Below are 24,759 nucleotides of genomic sequence, written 5' to 3' on the forward strand. Positions count from 1 at the left end.
CTTCTAAAAAGTGAAGGCAGGCCCAGTCCAGTTACACTGAAAATAAAGACAGAAAACCTGCACACAGAAAAAATGCCATTCCAGAGTTCTTTAATAGATCCTGCCCCGCAATAGATGACATGTCAGCTGCAACAGCCGTGGTCAGGTGATCAGACATATCCAGAAACAACCAAGAAAAGTCTGTGGGCCAGAAGACTCAGAAACCTCTACTGTGGCTTTGAACCCATATAGCATTCTTGGGAATAGAAAATGTTTTAAATAAACTAATAAATACTTGAGATATGACAAAACATAATTTATTTCATTGATGCTGAGTGCAGCTTTTTTTGTGTGTGTGTGTGTTACATGTCCCTCCCTCCCCAGGGGTCTCTGTATCTGTTGAAGCTGATGACCTGACAGTGAAACTCTGTCAGGGGGTGTGGCATTGGTGTCACTTCCTCCCACTGGCCCCGCCCACTGTGGTACGCCTGGACTTCGTCAGTGATCTCATCAGGTGAGTAGTCTCCTCCCAGGATGTAGATTCGGTTGGCCACACCCACGGCACCTGCGTTGCACCGGGCACACTCGAACGACCCCTCCCCTTGCCACACACACGTCTCCAGACAGAAGCTGTACACCTGGACAGAACACAGAACACAGGAATTTCGTAGAATTGTTGTCAAGTTTGTTTTAATGACAAAGTCCCTATGTACTGTATCTATGTCAATAGGACCTGCCTGATTAAATGAAGGATAAAGAAATACAAAAATACTTGTAGATGGAGACATCCATCAATCAAATAATCAGTCAATCAATCAATCAATCAACCAGTCAATCAACAAGTCAGTCACCTTATACATAGACAAGTCACAGAGGTGTAGAGTGTTGTTGACGGACACAGCCTTGACCAAGGTGGCGTGGAAAAACTGACCAAACTCTGCCAACAGGTGGCTCCACTGGTCAGAGACGGCATCGTAGCACAGGAAACAGTCCAGCGAAGGGTTGAAGGAGTCCGATATCTCCACCGATGACCCCAATGTGTAGATTGCACTGGATTCTGGGTAATACGAGGCCACAGGGAGGGTTAGAGGTATGTGTGTATGTGTGTGGGGGTTTCTGTATTTTTGTGCGTGTATCTGTGTGCATTGTGTGTGTGTGTGTGTGTGTGTGTGTGTGTGTGTGTGTGTGTGTGTGTGTGTGTGTGTGTGTTTTGGCCAGGGGGTCGTAGTACTCCACCTACAGATGATGATGATGATGATGATGATGATGATGATCATCATCATCATCATCATCATCATCATAATTATCCTCATCCTCACCTCCATTAGGCTAGGAGCCCCATCCCTCTCTCCTCTGGTCCTCCCTCCTAGCACATAAAGTCTGCCCAGGGTGGTGACACATGTGTGCATGGTACGGGGTTTCCCCATGTCTGGGGCACTGCTAAGGCTACACCACGTACCCACACACACCCTGCTGGTACACACACGCGCGCAGGCGCACGCACACACACACACACACACACACACACACATTTTGACTGGTAAAATCCCCATTCATATGTGTGTGTGTGTGTGTGGGTGTGTGTGTGTGGGTGTGTGTGTGTGCGTGCGCCTGCACGCGTGTGTGTACCAGCAGGGTGTGTGTGGGTACGTGGTGTAGCCTTAGCAGTGCAAGTAGCCGTGGCAACAGCCTCTGTCTGGTCTGGAGGTCGTGACTTGTCCACCTCAGCAATGACCTCACCACCACCTCCTCACTGGGCACGCTCAGACTGTCCGACCCCAGACATACCTCCAGCACGCCCACCTGGGAGGACAGGAAGTAGATCAGTGTTTCCCAACATTAGTGTTTAAAAGCAATCCAATGCTTTTAAATCCTTTTAAATCCTTCAGGGGGAGTGGACCCATGCACACTTTTACATGGCTCACATAGTGACTATCTCAAAGCTAAAAGGAGTAGCTATCTACTTCAGTGTTTCCCAATTCTGGTCCTGGGGACCCATAGGGGTGTATTTGCTCTAGCACTAACACACCTGATTCAACTTGATGATGAGTTGATATGTTGAATCAGGTGTGCTAGTGCTAGGGCCCTTTTATTTCAATGCACAAACTTATTTTTGTGAGTCTCAATAAATTACAATGGGAACCTATCAGAGTGGCTCCTCACCGGCATATCCAGGAAGTCTGGAGTCATTGAGAGGTCGTGAAAGTTCTGAACTACAAACTCATTGGCCCGCTGGAGGAGGGAGGCGGAACTGTATCCCTCGGTGAGGATCAATAGCATCAGGCAGTTGGAGAGCTCCAGGGTTCCGATCAGGAAGTCACTGCATGCTCTGAAGAGCACAGACACCTGGGAAACGGAACACCGGTCAATATATCAACATCATCTCTCAAGTTTCTGAATGGATTTGACATACAGTATGTATCTGACCCAGATCTAGGGTATGTTGCAAATACTCTCCAGAGTAACAGAAGTCCAGGAACCAGCGTACGGCTTCCGGAGACTGGTTACCCAGGATTACCATCCCATCCCCACACTCACGCATGTCCAACTCAAACATGGCCCGCAGAACACCAGTCTCAACGTCAACAGTGAAGAGGCGACTCCGGGATGCTGACCTTCTAGGCAGAGTTGCAATGAAAAAGCCATATCTCAGACTGGCCAATAAAAAGAAAAGATTAAGATGGGCAGTCTGATATATGGCTTTTTCTTTGCAACTCTGCCTAGAAGGTCAGCATCCCGGAGTCGCCTCTTCACTGTTGACGTTGAGACTGGTGTTTTGCGGGGTACTATTTAATGAAGCTGTCAGTTGAGGACCTGTGAGGCGCCTGTTTCTCAAACTAGACACTCTAATGTATTTGTCCTCTTGTTCAGTTGTGCACTGGGGCCTCCCACTCCTCTTTCTATTCTGGTTAGAGCCAATTTGCGCTGTTCTGTGAAGGGAGTAGTACACAGCGTTGTACGAGATCTTCAGTTTCTTGGCAATTTCTCGCATGGAATAGCCTTCATTTCTCAGAACAAGAATAGACTGACAAGTTTCAGAAGAAAGTTATTTGTTTCTGGCCCTTTTGAGCCTGTAATCAAACTCACAATTGCTGATGCTCCAGATACTCAACTAGTCTCAAGAAGGCCAGTTTTTATTGCTTCTTTAATCAGCACAACAGTTTTTAGCTGTGCTAACATATAATTGCAAAAGGGTTTTCTAATGATCAATTCGCCTTTTAAAATGATAAACTTGGATTAGCAAACACAACGTGCCATTGGAACACAGGACTGATGGTTGCTGATAATGGGCCTCTGTACGCCTATGTCGATATTCCATTGAAAATCTGCCGTTTCCAGCTACAATAGCCATTTACAACATTAACAATGTCTACACTGTATTTCTGATAAATTGTATGTTATTTCAATGGACAAAAAAATTGCTTTTCTTTGGAAAACAAGGACATTTCTAAGTGACCCCAAACTTTTGAACGGTAGTGTAGCTGTAGATGAATCAACTGTCCATTAGGAGGTTCTGCCCAGCCTTAACCATGGAATCTCATACCTGAATATTTATATACAAATACTGTATTTTTCTTATAGTAATTGTCATTCTTTTTAAAACACAATGTGAAACCTATAAGAAAAACATTTATTTTGTAGAGGTTACATTCTCAGAACATAATTCATAATTCATATATTTCATATTTCAATTCAATATACACTGCTCAAAAAAATAAAGGGAACACTTAAACAACACAATGTAACTCCAAGTCAATTACACTTCTGTGAAATCAAACTGTCCACTTAGGAAGCAACACTGATTGACAATACATTTCACATGCTGTTGTGCAAATGGAATAGACAACAGGTGGAAATTATAGGCAATTAGCAAGACACCCCCAATAAAGGACTGGTTTTGCAAGTGGTGACCACAGACCACTTCTCAGTTCCTATGCTTCCTGGCTGATGTTTTGGTCACTTTTGAATGCTGGCGGTGCTTTCACTCTAGTGGTAGCATGAGACAGAGTCTACAACCCACACAAGTGGCTCAGGTAGTGCAGCTCATCCAGGATGGCATATCAATGCGAGCTGTGGCAAGAAGGTTTGCTGTGTCTGTCAGCGTAGTGTCCAGAGCATGGAGGCGCTACCAGGAGACAGGCCAGTACATCAGGAGACGTGGAGGAGGCCGTAGGAGGGCAACAACCCAGCAGCAGGACTGCTACCTCCGCCTTTGTGCAAGGAGGAGCAGGAGGAGCACTGCCAGAGCCCTGCAAAATGACCTCCAGCAGGCCACAAATGTGCATGTGTCTGCTTAAACGGTCAGAAACAGACTCCATGAGGGTGGTATGAGGGCCTGACGTCCACAGGTGGGGGTTGTGCTTACAGCCCAACACCGTGCAGGACATTTGGCATTTGCCAGAGAACACCAAGATTGGCAAATTCACCACTGGCGCCCTGTGCTCTTCACAGATGAAAGCAGGTTCACACTGAGCACGTGACAGAGTCTGGAGACGCCGTGGAGAATGTTCTGCTGCCTGCAACATCCTCCAGCATGACCGGTTTGGCGGTGGGTCAGTCATGGTGTGGGGTGGCATTTCTTTGGGGGGCCGCACAGCCCTCCATCTGCTCGCCAGAGGTAGCCTGACTGCCATTAGGTACCGAGATGAGATCCTCAGACCCCTTGTGAGACCATATGCTGGTGCGGTTGGCCCTGGGTTCCTCCTAATGCAAGACAATGCTAGACCTCATGTGGCTGGAGTGTGTCAGCAGTTCCTGCAAGAGGAAGGCATTGATGCTATGGACTGGCCCGCCCGTTCCCCAGACCTGAATCCAATTGAGCACATCTGGGACATCATGTCTTGCTCCATCCACCAACGCCACGTTGCACCACAGACTGTCCAGGAGTTGGCGGATGCTTTAGTCCAGGTCTGGGAGGAGATCCACATTTACATTTTAGTCATTTAGCAGACGCTCTTATCCAGAGCTACTTACAGTTAGTGAATGCTTACATTATATATATATATTTTTTCATACTGGCCCCCCGTGGGAAACGAACCCACAACCCTGGCGTTGCAAACACCGTGCTTTACCAACATCCCTGCCGGCCAGTCCCTCCCCTACCCTGGGCCAATTGTGCGCCGCCCCATGGGTCTCCCGGTCGCGGCCGGCTACGACAGAGCCTGGATTCGAACCAGGATCTCTAGTGGCACAGCTAGCACTGCGATGCACAGTGCCTTAGACCACTGCGCCACTCGGGAGATCCCTCAGGAGACCATCCGCCACCTCATCAGGAGCATGCCCAGGCGTTGTAGGGAGGTCATACAGGCACATGGAGGCCACACACACTACTGAGCCTCAAAGTTGGATCAGCCTGTAGTGTGGTTTTCCACTTTCATTTTGAGGGTGACTCCAAATCCAGACCTCCATGGGTTGATAAATTTGATTTCCATTGATAATTTTTGTGTGATTTTGTTGTTAGCACATTCAACTATGTAAAGAAAAAAGTATTTAATAAGATGATTTCATTCATTCAGATCTAGGATGTGTTATTTTAGTGTTCCCTTTATTTTTTTGAGCAGTGTATTTCATTATATTTTGTCTCAAATATGTCTTAACATATCTTTGTAGGAAATGCACCACAATCATGTATTCAATTGTGTATGTCATATAAGTTACACATATACAAATACACCACTGCCATATAAGGAAAAACATACAAACTCTTACTAGATCCTTATTAGATTACTTAGATTTTTGTGCAAATAATGGTCATCTGCCATTCAAGATTCTTATTTGGGTCCTGTGCAAGCTCTATAGCATAGTAGTCTGTCTATAGATCATTCCTGTGGAGCTAGTTAGACAGTTTAGGAGTCAGGGAGAGAGATGGAAGATTGATTGACAGAGGGAGAGGGGTCTACAGCCAGGTCTACCTTCCTATATCTCAACTGTCTGTGAACACACGGAGGCGGTGTCTACATGTCAGTTATTATTTGTCCCAAAGCAGTTCAGTAGCATTGCTTCGTGCCTTGTTTAGCATCATAGATAGAGTGAATCACAAAGCAGAATATTAGTTCGCTAACTGTTTATAATAGAGTTTTTGACTAGCACTAGCTCGGGAAAAAAAACGTTTTCTATCCATAGATTTGATGAGCTGATCAGATCCGATGTTTGTAAACAATGTTGTGCGCGTGCTACTAACGGTTTCAGCACCACCGACAGCTCTCTACCCTACCAGAAGAGCAAAGCCACGCGAGGATATGAAGTGAAAAATACTCAACGTATGACCTCGTTCCAAGATTTCAAGTATCAAGTATGTTTTGTTGCCTCAAATCATTATTATTTAATCAGGTAATGTTGCACGCATTGAGCCCTGCAGATAACATAGACATAGTCTATCTTCATGTGAAAATAGCATGCTTAATTGGGTTTATGCTCCAACCGGGTTTGATATCAATGAAGACTCACTCATTAACTTGACACACCCAACAATGAATGTGGAATAAAACATGTATTTATTATTCCTCCTGCCAAGTCAACTAGTGGAGAAATGATACAACTAATACACAACACCTATACTGTACATATATACACCAGTGAATCTGTAGATCTGTTAGAATGGTAAGAATGATAGAAATTAGACAAGGAGATGAACAGCTATAGACTGTTGGGAAGTGCTCATCTAGTAGATCAGATCACATCTTGGTACTCCATCCCCCTGCCGGTACTTCCTCCTTCTGTGTTCTCTGATTCCATGAAACCCCTGGGCGTTCACCCTCTTCCTCTTCCTGCTCCTCCTTCTCTTCCAAGACCGCCACCACCACGTCTTCATTGATGATGTCATCAGGGTTGTCGTAGCCGCCCTCCTCCCAGCCCACAGAGGGGGTGATGGGGCCTGCAGTGGCAGGGGTCGTTGCCACAGCATTGAAGGAGACAAAGCCCACCAGGATGATCACCAGAGACACAATGTACAGACCTGAGAACTACACACACACACCAGATGAGCTATATGAGGACATAGGAGATAACACATTAACAACAGTCATTGGTGAACAGGGTCACGGTGACCAGGGGATTTACATTTACATTTTTACATTTGAGTCATTTAGCAGACACTCTTATCCAGAGCGACTTACAGTTAGTGAGTGCATACATTTTCATACTGGCCCCCCGTGGGAAATGAACCCACAACCCTTGTGTTGCAAGCGCCATGCTCTACCAACTGATTTCTTTTCAGTACTAAGATGCTTTAAGATAAGGGCAGCTATGTCCTGTGATCAGGACAGCTTTATCTCTGTTTCTGGGGACTGATCTTATCACTACTGTCTCCTTGATCTCACAGAAATTAGATTAGACTAGTTTGACAGAGATTACAGCGAGTACAGACATAGTATAGCAGCAATCAATCTATTATCCAGCTATGGAGTCATAAAATCATTGATTAACTCATCTCTTTATCTGTTTTCCAAAACACAATCAGTAACTGAACTGTCAAATGGCTCAACCTACTGTACCTACTATCCTCAGTGTTTCTGCTGCTGTGTGTGTGTGTGTGTGTGTGTGTGTGTGTGTGTGTGTGTGTGTGTGTGTGTGTGTGTGTACTAACCGTGTATTGAAAGAGAAACAGGCCACAGAAGAGGCTGAGGAGGTCTGCAGTGAGCAGGGAGAGGTTGACTGCTGTAGCACTGGTCTTCTTGACCACTATGGGCATACAGCTGTAGAGGGTGTACATACACAGGGCATAGCCAGCAAACAGCAGGCCTGGGGGGATAAGAATTATACATGATAAAATGAACATACTATACTATGCATTGTTGTTGCTTGTTTTCCCAGAGTATGATAGACAACAGCATTTCTAATATTTTTTACTTGGCTCTCTGATCTAAGGTGCATCTGTCTTTTAAATATTTTATTATGTGTTCATATCTGAATATTATTGATCCTTGTCTTGTCTTTTGTAACCATTGTTGATGCTTGTGGTGATAAAACAATTTCCCAAGTTGGAATCAACAAAGTACTACTACTCTACTCTACTCTCCCTACATACAGATGTACTGGGTGTAGTCAGAGAACAATAGGCCTGAACAGAAAACACCTACAGTCATTATACAGGGCAGAAAGTATTATTAACAAGGAAGATCAACTGTTGCAGCTCCCATAAAACACAAGATAAAGAGCAGCAAAGAGCTGTATGTGGAAACTGTACTTCAGCAAGCTGACACAGCATACATTCTGTACTCTCTGTAACCTTCCCACCACCACATCTGTAACCCTAAGAGAGCGGTAATAACCGGTGGCCTGGGGTGGTCTAGTCGTTAACACTACCGAATCTGCGGACCCGCAGCTACTTTGTAACAAACCCTCTCCTTATTTCCTTCTTCTACACTGTCCTATCTCTTCAATAAAAAAACATACAAAAATGTCAACAAATATACAGGTAACTGACAAAATTCTCAATCCCTCATTTACTCAAGTGTTTCCTTTATTTTGGCAGTTACCTGTATATTTTGTTTTATGTGGTACTAACCGATTCTCCAGTCCCATTGGATGTTTTTCACGTTGTTATGCTCCAGAACACCCCTGTAGGAACACAGCAGACCACTCAAATCAACCACATTCCCATTCTACTACCTTCTCCCCAAACATGCACACACAACACACATCCACGCGCACACACACGTAAACACACACACTTACAGCTGTATGCCACTGATGAGTGTGCCGAACAGGCCGACCATGCCTAGGAACTCCCCTCTGCTGAGGTGTTTGACGGTGTACTCCTGACACACGTTAGACACAGCATATAGACTGGCACTGAGCAGGACCAAGCCATCACCTAGCAGAACGTCTGAGGCTAGGAGAGAGGGAGGAGAGGAGAGAGGGAGGAGAGGAGAGAGGGAGGAGAGAAGAGAAGAGAGGGAGGAGAGAAGCGAGATAGGAGAGGAGGATGAGGAAAGAGATGAGGTTAATATGTTACTTTTTATTATGATATGAACTGAGAGATTGAATGAAAGAATTAATGAATTAATGAATTAATGGAGTGGGTTCTTACTGGATCCCAGGTCTCGTCCAGCCAGTAGGTCAGCTCCCACCATGGCCCCCACCCCCAGCAGACAGACACACACAGAGACGTAGTGGATGGGTCTGTAGCACGTCTTCAGGAACCAGCAGGACAGTATCATCAACACAGGGATCACAAAACAGTCCAGCAGCTGGAAGACAGAGAGACACACCAGAATAGTCACATACATTGACATAACTCAGCACACGCACGCATACACACATGCATGCAGGCAGGCACGCAAGCTCGCACACATAGACATACACACACACACCATCTCGTAGTTCTGACCTGTATACTGGTGAGTGTAGTGTACTGGTAAGCTTTAACCACTGTGTAGTTAGCCTCGACGTCCACCAAGCCTACTAGGAGATACTTCCACCACCTCTTCTTTAAAATCTGAAACATATTGCCATCCCCTACAGTACGTTAGTAGAGGGTAGTCTGGAGGTTATTGCAATGCTACACAATTATAACATTTTATAGAATTGACAACTGTACTATTCTGATGAAGAGCACACTAGGGTGGTGTGTGTGTGTGTGAGAGAGAGAGAGAGAGAGAGTCTACCTGTTCTTCAGAGCAGCACATTGGTGTGCGTGAGTGTGTGTGTGTGTGTGTGTGTGTGTGTGTGTGTGTGTGTGTGTGTGTGTGTGTGTGTGTGTGTGTGCGTGTGTGTGTGTGTGTGTGTGTGTACCTGTTCTGAACAGCAGAGCGGTGGTGTAGGTGAGGCAGAGCAGTGTGTAGCTCATAAAGCTCTGGAGCATGGGCGCGTCCACGTGGTAGTCTGAAGCCAGGTACTGGGATGTTACTGCTGTGCCGCAGATGAGAGCAGCCAAACCCTGACCCATGGCTACTGTCTTCACCAGCTGCCTGTTAGGACAAAGCATAAGTGAAGAGGAAATTCAGCAACACTTGGAAGACAGTGGACGTTGATAAAGCTGCGTCTTTATTGGTAAAACCAACATGTTTCGGCCCTCTAGCCTTCATTAGGGTTTTAACACAACTCAGTCCAAGCAGTTACTGTATGCTAGCTGCCAGGGACATACACAACTACTGGACAGTGGACATCCTCCATTCTTGGACATTGAAAGACCTTCACTATGTCACTATCTGTCCCAAATGACACCGTATTCCCTATATAGTGCTCTACTTTCAATCAGAGCCCATAGGGAGCTGGTTAAAAGTAGTGCACTATATAAAGGATAGGGTGCCATATGGGATCCAGATAATCACTGTTATAACAAATCTCTCTCTCTCTCTCTCTCTCTCTCTCTCTCTCTCTCTCTCTCTCTCTCTCTCTCTCTCTCACACTCTCTCACACTCTCTCTCTCACTCTCTCTCACTCTCACTCCAGTTGAGTTTTCTCTCCCCACAGACTCACCATGTAAACACTTCTTTAGGGTTGAACTTCAGAAGCTTCCGGATAATAAGACATTTTCTATCATCATTGTCGCTGGGGTCTGTAGCTATAATTCCCTCTGGCTCCTTCTCAGCCATGTTGTCTCACTGTAACAGTGGGGTCCTGGGATGGGGAATACACTGCTGTGTGCTGCCTGTACTGAGGCTTTTAAATGTCTACTGTGCTGCCTGGGCTGAATGATTAACAGTGTTCTCTAATCAAAGTGCAAAGATCACTTAGTGCTTGCAGATGATAGGTGTTATAGTAGTGATGAAAGTGTGTGGGACAAAGTGGGTGAACGTGGGGGGGGGGGGGGGTTAAACTGTGGGAGGGGGGTGGGGGGTATTTAGATCAGTGATTACTTCATTTCAGCCAGGTAATTACTCCATCCAAGGAAGGAAAGTGGGAGGAAAGGCTTGAATGAATGAATGAATGAATGAATGAATGAATGAAATAAAGAAAGAAAGAAAGAAAGAAAGAAAGAAAGAAAGAAAGAAAGAAAGAAAGAAAGAAAGAAAGAAAGAAAGAAAGAAAGAAAGAAAGAAGAGGAAGGAGTAAGGCTGTGTGGATTCTAACAGGGCCCATATCCCTTTTCTATGTTGCTCACTTGTCTCCAAGTTACATAGCTACTGTGCATACCATGCACTGACCTGTAATAGAACTCAGTGGTTCCATGGCAGTCAAAAGCTAAGTTTAGCACTGGCCCAGCCCGGGCAACTGTGGCCTACTGTATTTACTTTCCAACCCCTGCAAGATCCTAGTTGGTGCAGTGTCTTACGTGCATTTAGTAGACAAAGAGCAAAGAGCAGCACATAAAAAGGGCAGTTAAAATGTCATGACACAATACTGTAAACGGGACAAATATCTAACCTTTTTCTCTGTGTCTATTTTTAAGTCGGATGCTACGTTACCTAATTCCCTCCAACCACACACTCGCGAGACTGTGCGAGGAGGGCACAAGTTGGAGGAAACATGGCGACGTCTAATTTGTTAAAGGTAAGAGCCTCTGCACTTCAGCATTTTACCCGGATTTGAACACGTAATTATGTGCCCCGATGCCCATAGTCTGGATGTAAATAAATTAATGAATGAGTTAAAAACAAACCCGACCACGGACACTGTTTGTCAGGTTTTTTTGTTGTTGCACTTAAGGCAACAGAAAGGTCTCTCTTATTAGTTAGCTAGCAAGGGATGCTAAGACAAGCTGGCTAACGTTAGCTAGCCAGCCATCTGGCTAACGTGCAGTACAGTTGTCACCGGCATAAGCATATCGTCTTTTAAATTGACAGTTAATCAATAATATCATACACAGTTCATTGTAGTAACAGTTGTCTGTCCACATTAAACTGTAAGAGAATATGCAGCAGGCTTGTCCAGGTGGTGGAACAATCAGCTGAATTGGCAAGCTAACATTTGCTCTGTTTGACAGCTCTCCCAGCACCGTAGTTACTAGCTAGTTAACTGTACATACAGTCTTGACTGTTACACTGTTGACAATGTAGGCTGTAGCTAAGGTTTTAGCGGAAGCAGGATTTATTTTAGCGCATACAGTCTTGACTGCTAACTACAGATTGATCAGAGTAGGGTGCAACTAACGTTACACTGTTGACTGTAGTCTGTAGCTAAGGTTTTAGTTGAAGCAGGATTTATTTTAGCGAACTGAACCATTGTAACGTTATGTTTTAAAATAATATAATAGAAAACTATTAAACATACAATTTGATTCAGAACAGCGTCAGTAGCAAGTTACTGAGTAATGGGTTAGGAAGTAGGAACAGTGTTGTTCTCGGTCTCTCTCCAGAATTAATGGCCCTAGGTACTGGGTAGTGTGGTGGTGAGTAGTGTCATCTCTCTGCAGAATAAACACTCACTGTAGTCTGAGATACTAATTAGTAGGTAGTAACAGTAATTATTTCAGTTTCTTTCCAGAATAATGTCCCATTGCAGTTTGACAGTAGTTGTAGTGAGTACTGGGTCATATTCACTAGGCACGGAACAGAAGCAAACAGGCCGAAACAGAGAGTGACTACTTGAAATTGTCCAAAAATAAATGCTTGTTTTCATTTTCTGTTGCAAAACATTTGCTACGGTGTGGACTAATGAATACGACCTTGAGTAGTAACAGTATAGTAGTAGTGAGTAGTAACAGTAGTATCATCTCTCTCCAGAATAAAGGCTCCTTGCAGTTTGAGGACAAGTGGGACTTGATGAGGCCCATCGTCCTCAAGCTGCTGAGACAGGAGGCTGTCACCAAGCAGCAGTGGTTCGACCTCTTCTCGTAAGACACACACTGCATCACACCACACCAAACTGCACAGCAGACACACACACACACATACTGCACCGCACACACACACACACAAAAACGCTTGTTATTGTGTGTTGCAGAGATGTCCATGCTGTGTGTCTGTGGGATGATAAGGGCCCAGCTAAGATCCACCAGGCCCTCAAAGAAGACATCCTAGACTTCATCAAACAAGCTCAGAACGTAAGTGGAACTGTGAGTTACAGAGGAAGGGTTTCGGTAATGGTTGAAATCACATTTGAGGTTGGAATGTGCCGTTCTTCACACACACACACACACACACACACATACACACCTTTCCAGTACAGTGATAACAGTTGTAGGCAAGAGGCTGACTCTTAAACCCCTGAATCCTGACCTCTACCTATGCAACCTGTCTCTGACCTAACCTCTGACCTGTGTTTCCATGGCAGCGTGTGTTGAGTCACCAGGATGACACAGCATTACTAAAGGCCTACATTGTGGAGTGGAGGAAGTTTTTCACGCAGTGTGACATCCTGCCCAAACCCTTCTGTCAGCTGGAGATCACACTGATGGGGAAGCAGGGCAGCAACAAGAAGTCTAACGTTGAGGACAGCATCGTACGCAAGGTGAGGAGAGGGGGAGGAGAGGGGAATGAGAGAGATGGGGAGGGAGGGGGGAGAGGAAGGAGAGAAGCAGGGCAGCAACAAGAAGTCTAATGTAGAGTACAGCATCGTACGCTAGGAAGGAGAGGTGTGAGAGGGAAAGAGGGAAGGATGAGGAAGGGGAGAGATAGACAATGGTGGTATGCATCAACTGTCTTGTCCTGCTTACTCTCTCTCTCTCTCCCCCCCCCGCCTCTCCTCTAGTTGATGTTGGACACATGGAATGAGTCGATATTCTCCAACATAAAGAGCCGTCTTCAGGACAGTGCTATGAAGCTGGTTCACGCTGAGAGGCTGGGAGAGGCTTTTGACTCACAGCTGGTTATAGGAGTAAGAGAATCATACGGTAGGACACACACACTGAGTGGCTAACATCCACACATTTTATATGGGACGTAATGGTGAAGTATGGTATGTTTTCGGTATATTGACAAAGTGTGTGTGTGTTTGTGTGTGTGTAGTCAACCTGTGCTCTAACCCTGAAGACAAGCTCCAGATCTACAGAGATAACTTTGAGAAGGCCTACCTGGACTCAACTGAGAGGTTCTACAGAACACAGGCCCCATCATACCTACAGCAGAACGGAGTCCAGAACTACATGAAATATGTAAGGACTGCTCTCGATGTGTGTGTATGTTTGTGTGTTGATGTGACAATGTCTCTCAGTGACTGTGTATACATTCACTGACTGTGTGCGTGTCTTGCAGGCAGACACAAAGCTAAGAGAAGAGGAAAAGAGGGCAGTTCGATACCTTGAGACTCGTCGTGAATGTAACTCTGTCCAAGCAGTGAGTAGGCAGACTGTTTACCTATGAGGCTGTATAGACTGGTTTAAACTCATATTCACAGTCGACAGATGATGATGTCATGTAGATCAATGTTAGTCTCTGTTGTCTCTCTCCAGCTGATGGAATGTTGTGTGAACTCTCTGGTGACGTCGTTTAAAGAAACCATCCTGGCCGAATGCCCCGGCATGATCAAACGCAACGAGACAGACAGTGAGTAACACGTTACATTACTACTGTTACCCACTAACCTTGGGACAGGTTGTAGAAGAGGGTCCTTCTTTGTGTGACGTTAATGTCCTTCCCCCTGCAGAGCTCCACTTGATGTTTTCCCTGATGGATAAAGTTCCTAGTGGGATAGAGCCCATGCTGAAAGACCTGGAGGATCACATCATGAATGCTGGGCTGGCTGATATGGTGGCTGCTGCAGAGACTATCACTTCTGTATGTACACACACACACACACACACACATACAGAGCCATGTCGTACTATACTTGTGAGGACTTTTTGGGGACCAACAATAATTCCTATTCATAATTCTATTTTCCTTAACCCCTAAACCTAACCGTAACGCCTAACCCTAATTTGAACCCTAACCCTAAACCTAACCCCTAAGCCTAAAATGTCCTAATTTCTCTGAATTTTAGTTGGTTTACTATTCTTGTGAGGACTTCTGGTACTAGTAAGTATAGTAAAACATGTATACACACACACACACACACACACTCAAAATCAGCTAGTAAATCTGTATGTTTCTCTTCTTATTCCTGTGTGTGTAGGACTCTGAGAAGTACGTGGAGCAGCTGCTGACGTTGTTTAACCGTTTCAGTAAACTGGTGAAGGAGGCTTTTCAGGACGACCCTCGATTCCTCACCGCCAGAGACAAGGTACACATACATACATACATACATACATACATACATACATACATACATACATACATACATACATACATACATACAGTGGGGAGAACAAGTATTTGATACACTGCCGATTTTGCAGGTTTTCCTACTTACAAAGCATGTAGAGGTCTGTTATATTTATCATAGGTACACTTCAACCGTGAGAGACGAAATCTAAAACAAAAATCCAGAAAATCACATTGTATGATTTTTAAGTAATTAATTTGCATTTTATTGCATGACATAAGTATTTGATACATCAGAAAAGCAGAACTTAATATTTGGTACAGAAACCTTTGTTTTGCAATTACAGAGATCATACGTTTCCTGTAGGTCTTGACCAGGTTTGCACACACTGCAGCAGGGATTTTGGCCCACTCCTCCATACAGACCTTCTCCAGATCCTTCAGGTTTCGGGGCTGTCGCTGGGCAATACGGACTTTCTGCTCCCTCCAAAGATTTTCTATTGGGTTCAGGTCTGGAGACTGGCTAGGCCACTCCAGGACCTTGAGATGCTTCTTACGGAGCCACTCCTTAGTTGCCCTGGCTGTGTGTTTCGGGTCGTTGTCATGCTGGAAGACCCAGCCACGACCCATCTTCAATGCTCTTACTGAGGGAAGGAGGTTGTTGGCCAAGATCTCGCGACACATGGCCCCATCCATCCTCCCCTCAATACGGTGCTGTCCTCCTGTCCCCTTTGCAGAAAAACATCCCCAAAGAATGATGTTTCCACCTCCATGCTTCACGGTTGGAATGGTGTTCTTGGGGTTGTACTCATCCTTCTTCTTCCTCCAAACACGGCGAGTGGAGTTTAGACCAAAAAGCTCTATTTTTGTCTCATCAGACCACATGACCTTCTCCCATTCCTCCTCTGGATCATCCAGATGGTCATTGGCAAACTTCAGACGGGCCTGGACATGCGCTGGCTTGAGCAGGGGGACCTTGCGTGCGCTTGCAGGATTTTAATCCATGACGGCGTAGTGTGTTACTAATGGTTTTCTTTGAGACTGTGGTCCCAGCTCTCTTCAGGTCATTGACCAGGTCCTGCCGTGTAGTTCTGGGCTGATCCCTCACCTTCCTCATGATCATTGATGCCCCACGAGGTGAGATCTTGCATGGAGCCCCAGACCGAGGGTGATTGGCCGTCATCTTGAACTTCTTCCATTTTCTAATAATTGCGCCAACAGTTGTTGCCTTCTCACCAAGCTGCTTGCCTATTGTCCTGTAGCCCATCCCAGCCTTGTGCAGGTCTACAATTTTATCCCTGATGTCCTTACACAGCTCTCTGGTCTTGGCCATTGTGGAGAGGTTGGCGTCTGTTTGATTGAGTGTGTGGACAGGTGTCTTTTATACAGGTAACGAGTTCAAACAGGTGGAGTTAATACAGGTAATGAGTGGAGAACAGGAGGGCTTCTTAAAGAAAAACTAACAGGTCTGTGAGAGCCGGAATTCTTACTGGTTGGTGGGTGATCAAATACTTATGTCATACAATAAAATGCAAATTAATTACAAAAAAATCATACAATGTGATTTTCTGGATTTTTGTTTTAGATTCCGTCTCTCACTGTTGAAGTGTACCTATGATAAATATTACAGACCTCTACATGCTTTGTAAGTAGGAAAACCTGCAAAATCGGCAGTGTATCAAATACTTGTTCTCCCCACTGTACATACATACATACATACATACATACATACATACATACATACAGTGAGAGAAAAGGAGGTGAAGGGAGCAGACGGAATGGACGGGTGGAGAGAAAAGGAGGATGGACGGAGGAGGAGTAAAAAGGGGGGGAGAGCGGGAGGTTTGACAGTTCTGTGTTTCTCTCCAGGCCTACAAAGCTGTGGTGAACGATGCCACCATCTTTAAACTAGAGCTGCCCCTCAAACAGAAAGGGTGAGACAAACCTGAGTTTTATGTTTATATTATATTCCTTGGTTATGGGTCAATATGGCTGCTGGTCCACTCATCACGGAACATTAGCTGCATCCCGATTCTCCACCCTTTTCCTGAGGGGTGCATTTTCACACTCCATATCATGGATTAAAAGCATATGATTTGTGTAACCATTGTCTGGAGGTAGTTTCCATTATTGTCAAATCCATGCAAGAAAGTGTGCACATGTAGACTTCGGAAAAAGGGTGGAGAATCGGGACGCAGCCATTGACTTGAATGTGGATGCCTGTTCTAGTAACTATATTTCTGTGTGTACTACTAATCTGTGTGTGTGTCTTTACAGGGTAGGTCTGAAGACCCAGCCTGAGTCGAAGTGTCCAGAGCTGCTAGCTAACTACTGTGACATGCTGCTGAGGAAAACCACCCTAAGCAAGAAACTCACGTCAGAGGAGATAGAACTCAAACTCAAAGAAGTGGTGAGGACTCTCACCTAGTACTGTAGAATGAGCCCACGATTCTCAATCCTTGGATTGGTGTAAGCATTGGCTGTTGTGAAATCCATGACGGGAAGTCTGCACTTTCAGAGAAGGGTGTAGAATTAGGATGCATCTGTAGTCTTATATCCTGTTAACCCCCCCCCCCCCCCCTTGCTGGTGTTGAAGTACTGTGCCTTTGGAAAGTATTCAGACCCCTTGACTTTTTCCACAATTTGTTACGTTACAGCCTTATTCTGAAATTCATCTACACACAATACCCCATAATGACAAAGCAAAAATTGGTTTCAGAATTTTTTGCTAATTTATAAAAAATAAGAAAAACGGAAATATCACATTTACATAAATATTCAGACCCTTTACTCAGTACTTGGTTGAAGCACCTTTGGTAGTGATTACAGCATCGAGTCTTCTTGGGTATGACGCTACAAGCTTGGCACACCTGTATTTGGGGAGTTTCTCCCATTCTCTGAAGATCCTCTTACGCTCTGTGAGGTTGGATGGGGAGCGTTGCTGCACAGCTATTTTCAGGTCTCCAGAGATGTTCGATCGGGTTCAAGTCTGGGCTCTGGCTGGGCCACTCAAGGACATTCAGAGACTTATCCCGAAGCCACTCCTGTGTTGTCTTGGCTGTGTGCTTAGGGTCGTTGTCCTTTTGGAAGGTGAACCTTCGCCCCAGTCTGAGGACCTGAGCGCTCTGGAGCAGGTTTTCATCAAGGACCTCTCTGTACTTTGCTCTGTTAATCTTTGCCTCGATCTTGACTAATCTCCCAGTCCCTGACGCTGAAAAATATCCCCACAGCATGATGCTGCAACCACCGTGCTTCACCGTAGGGATGGTGCCAGGTTTCCTCCAGACATGACGCTTGTCATTCAGCCCAAAGAGTTCAATCTCGGTTTCATCAGACTAGAGAATCTTGTTTATCATGGTCTGAGAGTCTTTAGGTGCCTTTTGGCAAACTCCAAGCGGGCTGTTATTTGCTTTTTACTGAGGAGTGGCTTCCGTCTAGCCACTCTACCATAAAGGCCTGATTGGTGGAGTGCTGCAGAGATGGTTGTCGTTCTGAAAGGTTCTCCCATCTCCATAGAGTAACTCTAGAGCTCTGTCAGAGTGACCATCGGGTTCTTGGTCACCTTCCTGACCAAGGCCCTTCTCGCCCGATTGCTCAGTTTGGCTGGGCGGCCAGCTCTAGGAAGAGTCTTGGTGGTTCCAAACTTCGTCCATTTTAAGAATGATGGAGGCCACTGTGTTCTTGGGGACCGTCAATGCTGCAGACATTTTTTGGTACCCTTCCCCAGATCTGTGCCTCGACACAATCCTGTCTCGGAGCTCTACGGACAATTCCTTCGACCTCATGGCTTGGTTTTTGCTCTGACATGCACTGTCAACTATGGGACCTTGTCTAGACAGGTGTGTGCCTTTTTAAAATCAGGTCCAATCAATTGATTTTACCACAGGTGGACTCCAATCAAGTTGTAGAAACATCTGAAGGATGATTAATGGAAACAGGATGCATCTGAGCTCAATTTTGAGTCTCATAGCAAAGGGTCTGAATACTTATGTAAATAAGGTATCTGTTTTTTTATTTGAAAAAAATATCAAAGCTTTCTAAAAACCTGTTCTCGCTTTGTCATTATGGGGTGTTGTGTGTAGATTGCTTAGTATATATTTTTTTTTATCCATTAAAGAATAGAGCTGTAACGTAACAAAATGTGGAAAAAGTCATGGGGTCTGAATACTTTCCGAAGGCACTGTATGTAAAGAATAAGGATGTGTTTTCTCTCCCTCCCTCCCTTCTCTCTCTAGTTGCTGGTATTGAAGTATGTTCAGAATAAAGATGTGTTTATGAGGTACCATAAAGCCCACCTGACCAGAAGACTGATCCTGGACATCTCAGCCGACAGCGAGATAGAAGAGAACATGGTGGAGTGGCTCAGGGTAAGAACACACTCACACACACACTCTTTCTCTCTCTCTCTATATATCCCCTTTTGATTTAGTTTTTTCCCCTGGTTATGTGTGTGTGTGTAGGAGGTGGGGATGCCTGCAGACTATGTGAATAAGCTGGCCAGGATGTTCCAGGACATTAAAGTATCGGATGATCTCAACCAGGTCTTCAAGGAGATGCACAAACACAACAAGCTGGCTTTGCCAGGTAACACACACTAAGACCAATGGCCTGAGCTTGTGTGATTATTAACCACAGCCTCAATACTCCACCTAATGGTGTACCATAGTAATACACTAATACTCTCTCTGTGCCTGTCTCTCTTTCTCTGTCTCTCTGTTTCTGTGTCTCTCTCTCTCTCTCTCCAGCTGACAGTGTGAATATAAAGATCCTGAATGCGGGGGCGTGGTCGAGGAGCAGTGAGAAGGTGTTTGTGTCTCTGCCTACTGAGCTGGAGGATCTGATCCCAGAGGTAGAAGACTTCTACAAGAGGAACCACAGCGGGAGGAAACTACACTGGCACCACCTCATGTCCAATGGCATCGTGAGTGGAAGATGTGCACGCACACACACACACACACACACAGCAAACACACACACTCAGAAACATAATCCGTGTAAAAACTACTATCACCTCATGTCCAACGACATAGTGATCTCCCTCTTCTGCCCTGTGTGTGTGGGGGGGGGGTGCCTGTGTGTTTTTGTGTGTGCGTGCGTGTTTAGATCACCTTCAAGAACGAAATGGGTCATTATGACCTGGAGGTCACGACCTTTCAGCTGGCTGTCCTATTCGCCTGGAACCAGCGGCCGCGGGAGCGAATCAGCTTCGAGAACCTTAAATTGGCCACCGAGCTGCCCGATGCTGAGCTACGACGCACACTCTGGGTAACACACACACACACTCTGGGTAACACACACACACACACACACATACACACTCTCTGGGATAGAGAAATGAAAGCACACACGCCAATATAAACGCTATTCATACACAGAGAAGAGACTGAGAGAACAAACTAATTACCTCTCTTTCCTTCTCTTTCTCTCCCTCTCTCTCCGCTGTCTCCTCTCTGTCTTTAGTCTCTGGTAGCGTTCCCTAAGCTGAAGAGACAGGTGTTGTCCTATGAGCCTTCAGTCTCCTCCCCTAAAGACTTCACAGACAGCACCCTGTTCTACGTCAACCAGGACTTCTCTCTCATGTACGTAGCTACAACAATAGCTTTGAACCCACTGTTAGCCCGCTGAGCTTAATAGAGGCATTGAATGCACCTAGGGTGGCTAAATTCTGTTAACTTTCCCCAAATTCTCAGGTTTTCAAAAAAGTACTAATTGGAGCATTCCAGATGTAACTGCTTATTCCATCCTGATTCCAGGAATCTTCCCACAGGGATTTCTTGAAAATCTGGGATTTTTGGGAAAGATGGCAGAGTTTTGCAACCTTAATTGCACCTCACTGCAACAGTTGTTGGCTTACCATGTTGATTCATGTTCTATTTAGTTAATGTAACTGTATGTATTCTAATGCATCAGTCATTTTGGGGAAGTTTCAATGTTGATGAAAGCTTTGTTGTCATGGTTTCCTACTGAGGACCAGGGTGGAATGTTGAGGAGCAGTTTCAGGTGTGATGCTGATCAGATATTGAGTTCTTTAGTCTCTGTTTCTCAGTAAAAACTCCAAGGTCCAGAAAAGAGGCAAGATTAATCTGATTGGTCGACTGCAGCTGACCACGGAGCGAATGAGAGAGGAGGAGAACGAGGGCATCGTCCAGCTGAGAATATTAAGAACCCAGGTAACATTACACATTTTAAAGGTCCGATTTAAGGAACCTGAAGTTTCAGCACTTTTGTTTCCCAAAGACTTTAATGGAGCACTACTGCCTTCCACCCTGCAAGCCTTGAGTGAAAACTTGAAAAACTAGGTTTGATCAATCATAACAATACCAGTTGAGTGTGTGCCGCGACGTTGAGTAAAGATATAATGCTGTACGTTGTTTGACCCACCCACCCCCCTCCAGGAGGCCATCATCCAGATTATGAAGATGAGGAAGAGGATCAGTAATGCCCAGCTACAGACAGAGCTGGTAGAGATCCTCAAGAACATGTTCCTGCCCCAGAAAAAGATGATCAAGGAACAGATCGAGTGGCTCATCGAACACAAATACATAAAACGGGACGAGACGGACATCAACACCTTTATCTACATGGCATAGAACCCCTTACCTGGACTGGAACCACCTACCTACCTACCGCTAGACCTGGCTGGACCCTCGCTGCTGCAGGAGGAAGAGGAAATGCAGGAAGAGGAGGAGGGACCAGTGGTTGTTTCAGAAGAAGAGGAAGGAGAATGTCACTCTGCGGCCGAGGGGGGGCGGGGGGTGGCGGTTGGTTGGTTGGTTGGTTGTATGAGATAGATGGTGTAGTCTTCAGACTGTGGTGCGGACAGGAGGACAGTGGGGCTGACTGACTGACAGTCTCAGTATCAGAGTAGAGACATTATTAAATAAATAAAATCTCCCTGCCTTACCCTCCTTACGCAGTCCGCACAGAGACAGACAGACAGGAGGACTAACGGACTAGTAGTCTATATCATTATGGAGTGGACACGGAGAGGAGTGTATTTTGCCAAATGTACCTTGTGTGTGTGTGTGTATATGTGTGGCTGCACCTTGACAGCTTGCTGCTCTGTGGAAGTCTTGCAATCATCTGAGGTCCCGTCACGTGTGTGTGTGCACATGTCTCACGTTTTCCTTTATCTCCATCCCCCCAACAGCCACACCCCTCAGAGAGGATCATGACTCCTCACATATCAGCCAATCGCTGGGTGAGAACAAACGAGAACATCAGCACTTTTCTGTGTTTGAATGGCTTTATACTGTATATCAATTTCATTCTCCTTTTCAATGCTCATCTTTATTTTTGTGAACACTTGTGTGTTGTTGTGTGTATCGTTTGTTAAATGCTGCACAGCGTCGTCCAATCGATCGAAGTCACAAAGCTCTCTAGCGATCTTTGATTCTCCTCTTCTTTCTCGCTCTCCCCCTACCCATAGCCAGTGCAGGACAGGACGTGACAGGTGTATTGTTGTCATACCATGAGGGGGTGTCATGACTGTTCATGACCCAGGTTTCTTCCCAAATGCCACCCTATTCCATAGGTACTGCATTACTTTTGACCAGAGCCCTATGGGGGCAAAAAGTAGTTTCAATTCCCTATAAAGCGAAAAGTAGTTTATATTCCCTGTATAGGAAAAAGTAGTTTATATTCCCTACTAAAGGAAAAGTAGTTGATATCTCCTATATACGGAAGAGGGTGCCCCAGTAAAATCCCTCCAGTGCAATAGCTAGATAGCCCCTCCTACTAGAGCACTTCCTGTGGTGAGAGGTCATGTTGCTAAAGCAACGGCACTGCAGTGTTGCTATTAATGTACCCTACCCAACGCCTTTTACAGAAGACTGTGTGTTGCAGTAGGAAATGAGTGCGGAGGGGTGAGGATGGAAGAAGAAGAAAAGTGTTGGGGCCGTGTGGGGCTGACTTATTTATTTATTTCATTTGTATCAGAATGTGGTTTGTTTGTATGCGAGTGTTTGATAAATAGGTCCGGTCTGTAGCAGGCTACTAGGTGTACATAGCCACTTATTGATTTGGAGTAATGGTACATGATAAAATGTATGAGACAACTTAATAACACTATCCCTATTTTACTCTTTTTTAGTTTGAGTTTTACTCTTGGCATTGGGATAATATTGTAGTGTGGGATATTAAATTTGCGCCCCAAATGGCACCCTATTCCCTATAGGGCCTATAGGGCTCTGGTCAAAAGTTGGGCACTATGTAGGGAATATGGTGCCATTTGGGATGCAACCTAGGTGGCAATTTCCTATTTTCTCTCACTCTGATTTGAATGCAACCACATTGGAATCAATTTAGACACCTCAAGACAAAGTGATTGTCAGATGATGGAAACGTTACTTGGGATTTAGCAGTTATGAATTGTTTGGTCATGGCTTTACTTCATCCTACCATGTTTAATTCATACACACTACATACCTACGCAGCACCGTATAGTCCACCGTTCTACAGTGGAGGACACCTATGAGAAACACACGTACACACACTGACTATTGCCAAAACAGTTAATAGTTTATTCTACCAGGTAATGTAATGTGTGGATAACTCTACTACCTGTCAACTGTTGGCAATAAGAGGCTCTCCTCCACGTGAGCTAGTTACATTTCTCAACCGACTGACTAGTTAAACTTTTTGAACAGTTACTCTGAAGGATATCTATCACTTTGTGAATAAATAGTGTGTGTTTATCATCATTGACAGTTTATGCAGTTATATCGTCCACTGAATGACATTGTGTCCAGCAGGCAGACAGGTTTTAGTAACATTGTTATTTTTCATGTATTCCTTCCCTGGAATCTGACATTAATGGTTACGCATCACTGCTGTAGTTGTTGCATCAAAACAACCTGGAGAAGAAGGGTATGTCCCAAATGACACCCTATTTACTATTTAGTGCACTACTTTTGAGCAAGGCCCATAGGACTTTGGTCAAAAGTAGTGCAGTATATAAGGAATAAGGTGTCATTTGGGACGTAGGCAAAGTGTTATTACATTCTAGTAATTTAGCAGATGCTCTTATCCAGAGCGACTTACAATTAGTGCATTCTTCTTAAGATATGTTATCAGAGTAATGTACTTAATGTAACTCACTCTGATACATTTAGCTATTCTCTAGATTTTAGCCATGTTCAACAATGTTTTAAGATGACACAACTTAGGTCACTTTATGAGTAAAAACAAATGAACAGTATTAAACTATGACTTAAACTCAATATTTGTAACAACTCATGTTTTTCTCTCTGCACAGAAATGTCAGATAGAGCAGCTCTTATTGTGTTAAGAGACTAGACTGACATCTTGCTTCAGTTTAATGTGTTTGTGTGTTTGTGATGATGATGATTGTAGACAGATGGGTAATCCTAAAACATGTATCTCTCTCCCTCCCTCTTCCACTCCTTCTCTACTTGCATATCTGGAGCCTTGAGTGAAAACTTGAAAAACTAGGTTTTATCGATCATAACATTGCCAGATGAATGTGTGTCCCTACTTTGAGTAAAGATCTAATGCTGTAAATTGTTTGAATGGGAGTATCAGGCTCAACTACTTTGATGTGCTGCATTATTCTTTTTTGTTTTGTTTGTGACTTTTTGCTCATTTTTTTTTTGTATAATTTATTTCCTGGCAAATATAAACTGTACTGTAAAGAGAGAGTCAGTCATCGCCACTGCTCTTGGTTTCCTTTGTCTTCTGATGTTTTCTGTAGACACGGGATGTAACATTTGCTTCTTCCTCTGAGTGTACTTTG

At 44.7% G+C, this 24,759-nt stretch overlaps 3 protein-coding genes across 3 annotated transcripts; 1 reads left to right on the top strand and 2 right to left on the bottom strand.

Annotated features, from left to right (window-relative positions):
* Positions 1-341: 341 nt before the first annotated feature.
* Positions 342-3,648, bottom strand: LOC311101572 (kelch repeat and BTB domain-containing protein 3-like; the record flags this gene model as incomplete). Its single annotated transcript, XM_084142700.1, has 7 exons — positions 342-617; positions 831-1,058; positions 1,299-1,425; positions 1,589-1,782; positions 2,143-2,325; positions 2,393-2,594; positions 3,629-3,648. 7 exons carry the CDS (start codon positions 3,646-3,648, stop codon positions 342-344), a joined length of 1,230 nt encoding a protein of 409 aa, XP_083998826.1.
* A 2,802-nt stretch (positions 3,649-6,450) lies between these two features.
* On the bottom strand, positions 6,451-10,539 carry LOC311101317 (solute carrier family 35 member F2-like). Its single transcript, XM_084142443.1, has 8 exons — positions 10,402-10,539; positions 9,715-9,890; positions 9,311-9,438; positions 9,011-9,170; positions 8,656-8,812; positions 8,486-8,538; positions 7,565-7,719; positions 6,451-6,941 (listed from the first exon to the last, which is right to left on the bottom strand). The coding sequence occupies exons 1-8, from the start codon at positions 10,515-10,517 to the stop codon at positions 6,654-6,656; spliced, it is 1,233 nt and encodes a 410-aa protein (XP_083998569.1). The 5' UTR covers positions 10,518-10,539; the 3' UTR covers positions 6,451-6,653.
* Positions 10,540-11,377: 838 nt separating this feature from the next.
* LOC311102147 (cullin-5-like) lies at positions 11,378-23,086 on the top strand. The gene is made up of 19 exons (XM_084143380.1): positions 11,378-11,415; positions 12,588-12,697; positions 12,808-12,907; positions 13,138-13,314; positions 13,555-13,696; positions 13,812-13,957; positions 14,058-14,138; positions 14,255-14,348; positions 14,449-14,579; positions 14,917-15,024; positions 16,875-16,939; positions 17,283-17,415; positions 19,241-19,372; positions 19,466-19,589; positions 19,751-19,926; positions 20,109-20,270; positions 20,466-20,584; positions 21,052-21,175; positions 21,401-23,086. Exons 1-19 carry the CDS (start codon positions 11,392-11,394, stop codon positions 21,593-21,595), a joined length of 2,343 nt encoding a protein of 780 aa, XP_083999506.1. The 5' UTR covers positions 11,378-11,391; the 3' UTR covers positions 21,596-23,086.
* Positions 23,087-24,759: the final 1,673 nt, after the last annotated feature.

The sequence above is a fragment of the Coregonus lavaretus genome (genome assembly GCF_964263955.1).
Source record: "Coregonus lavaretus genome assembly, chromosome: 26".
In the NCBI taxonomy this organism is placed as follows: domain Eukaryota; kingdom Metazoa; phylum Chordata; class Actinopteri; order Salmoniformes; family Salmonidae; genus Coregonus; species Coregonus lavaretus.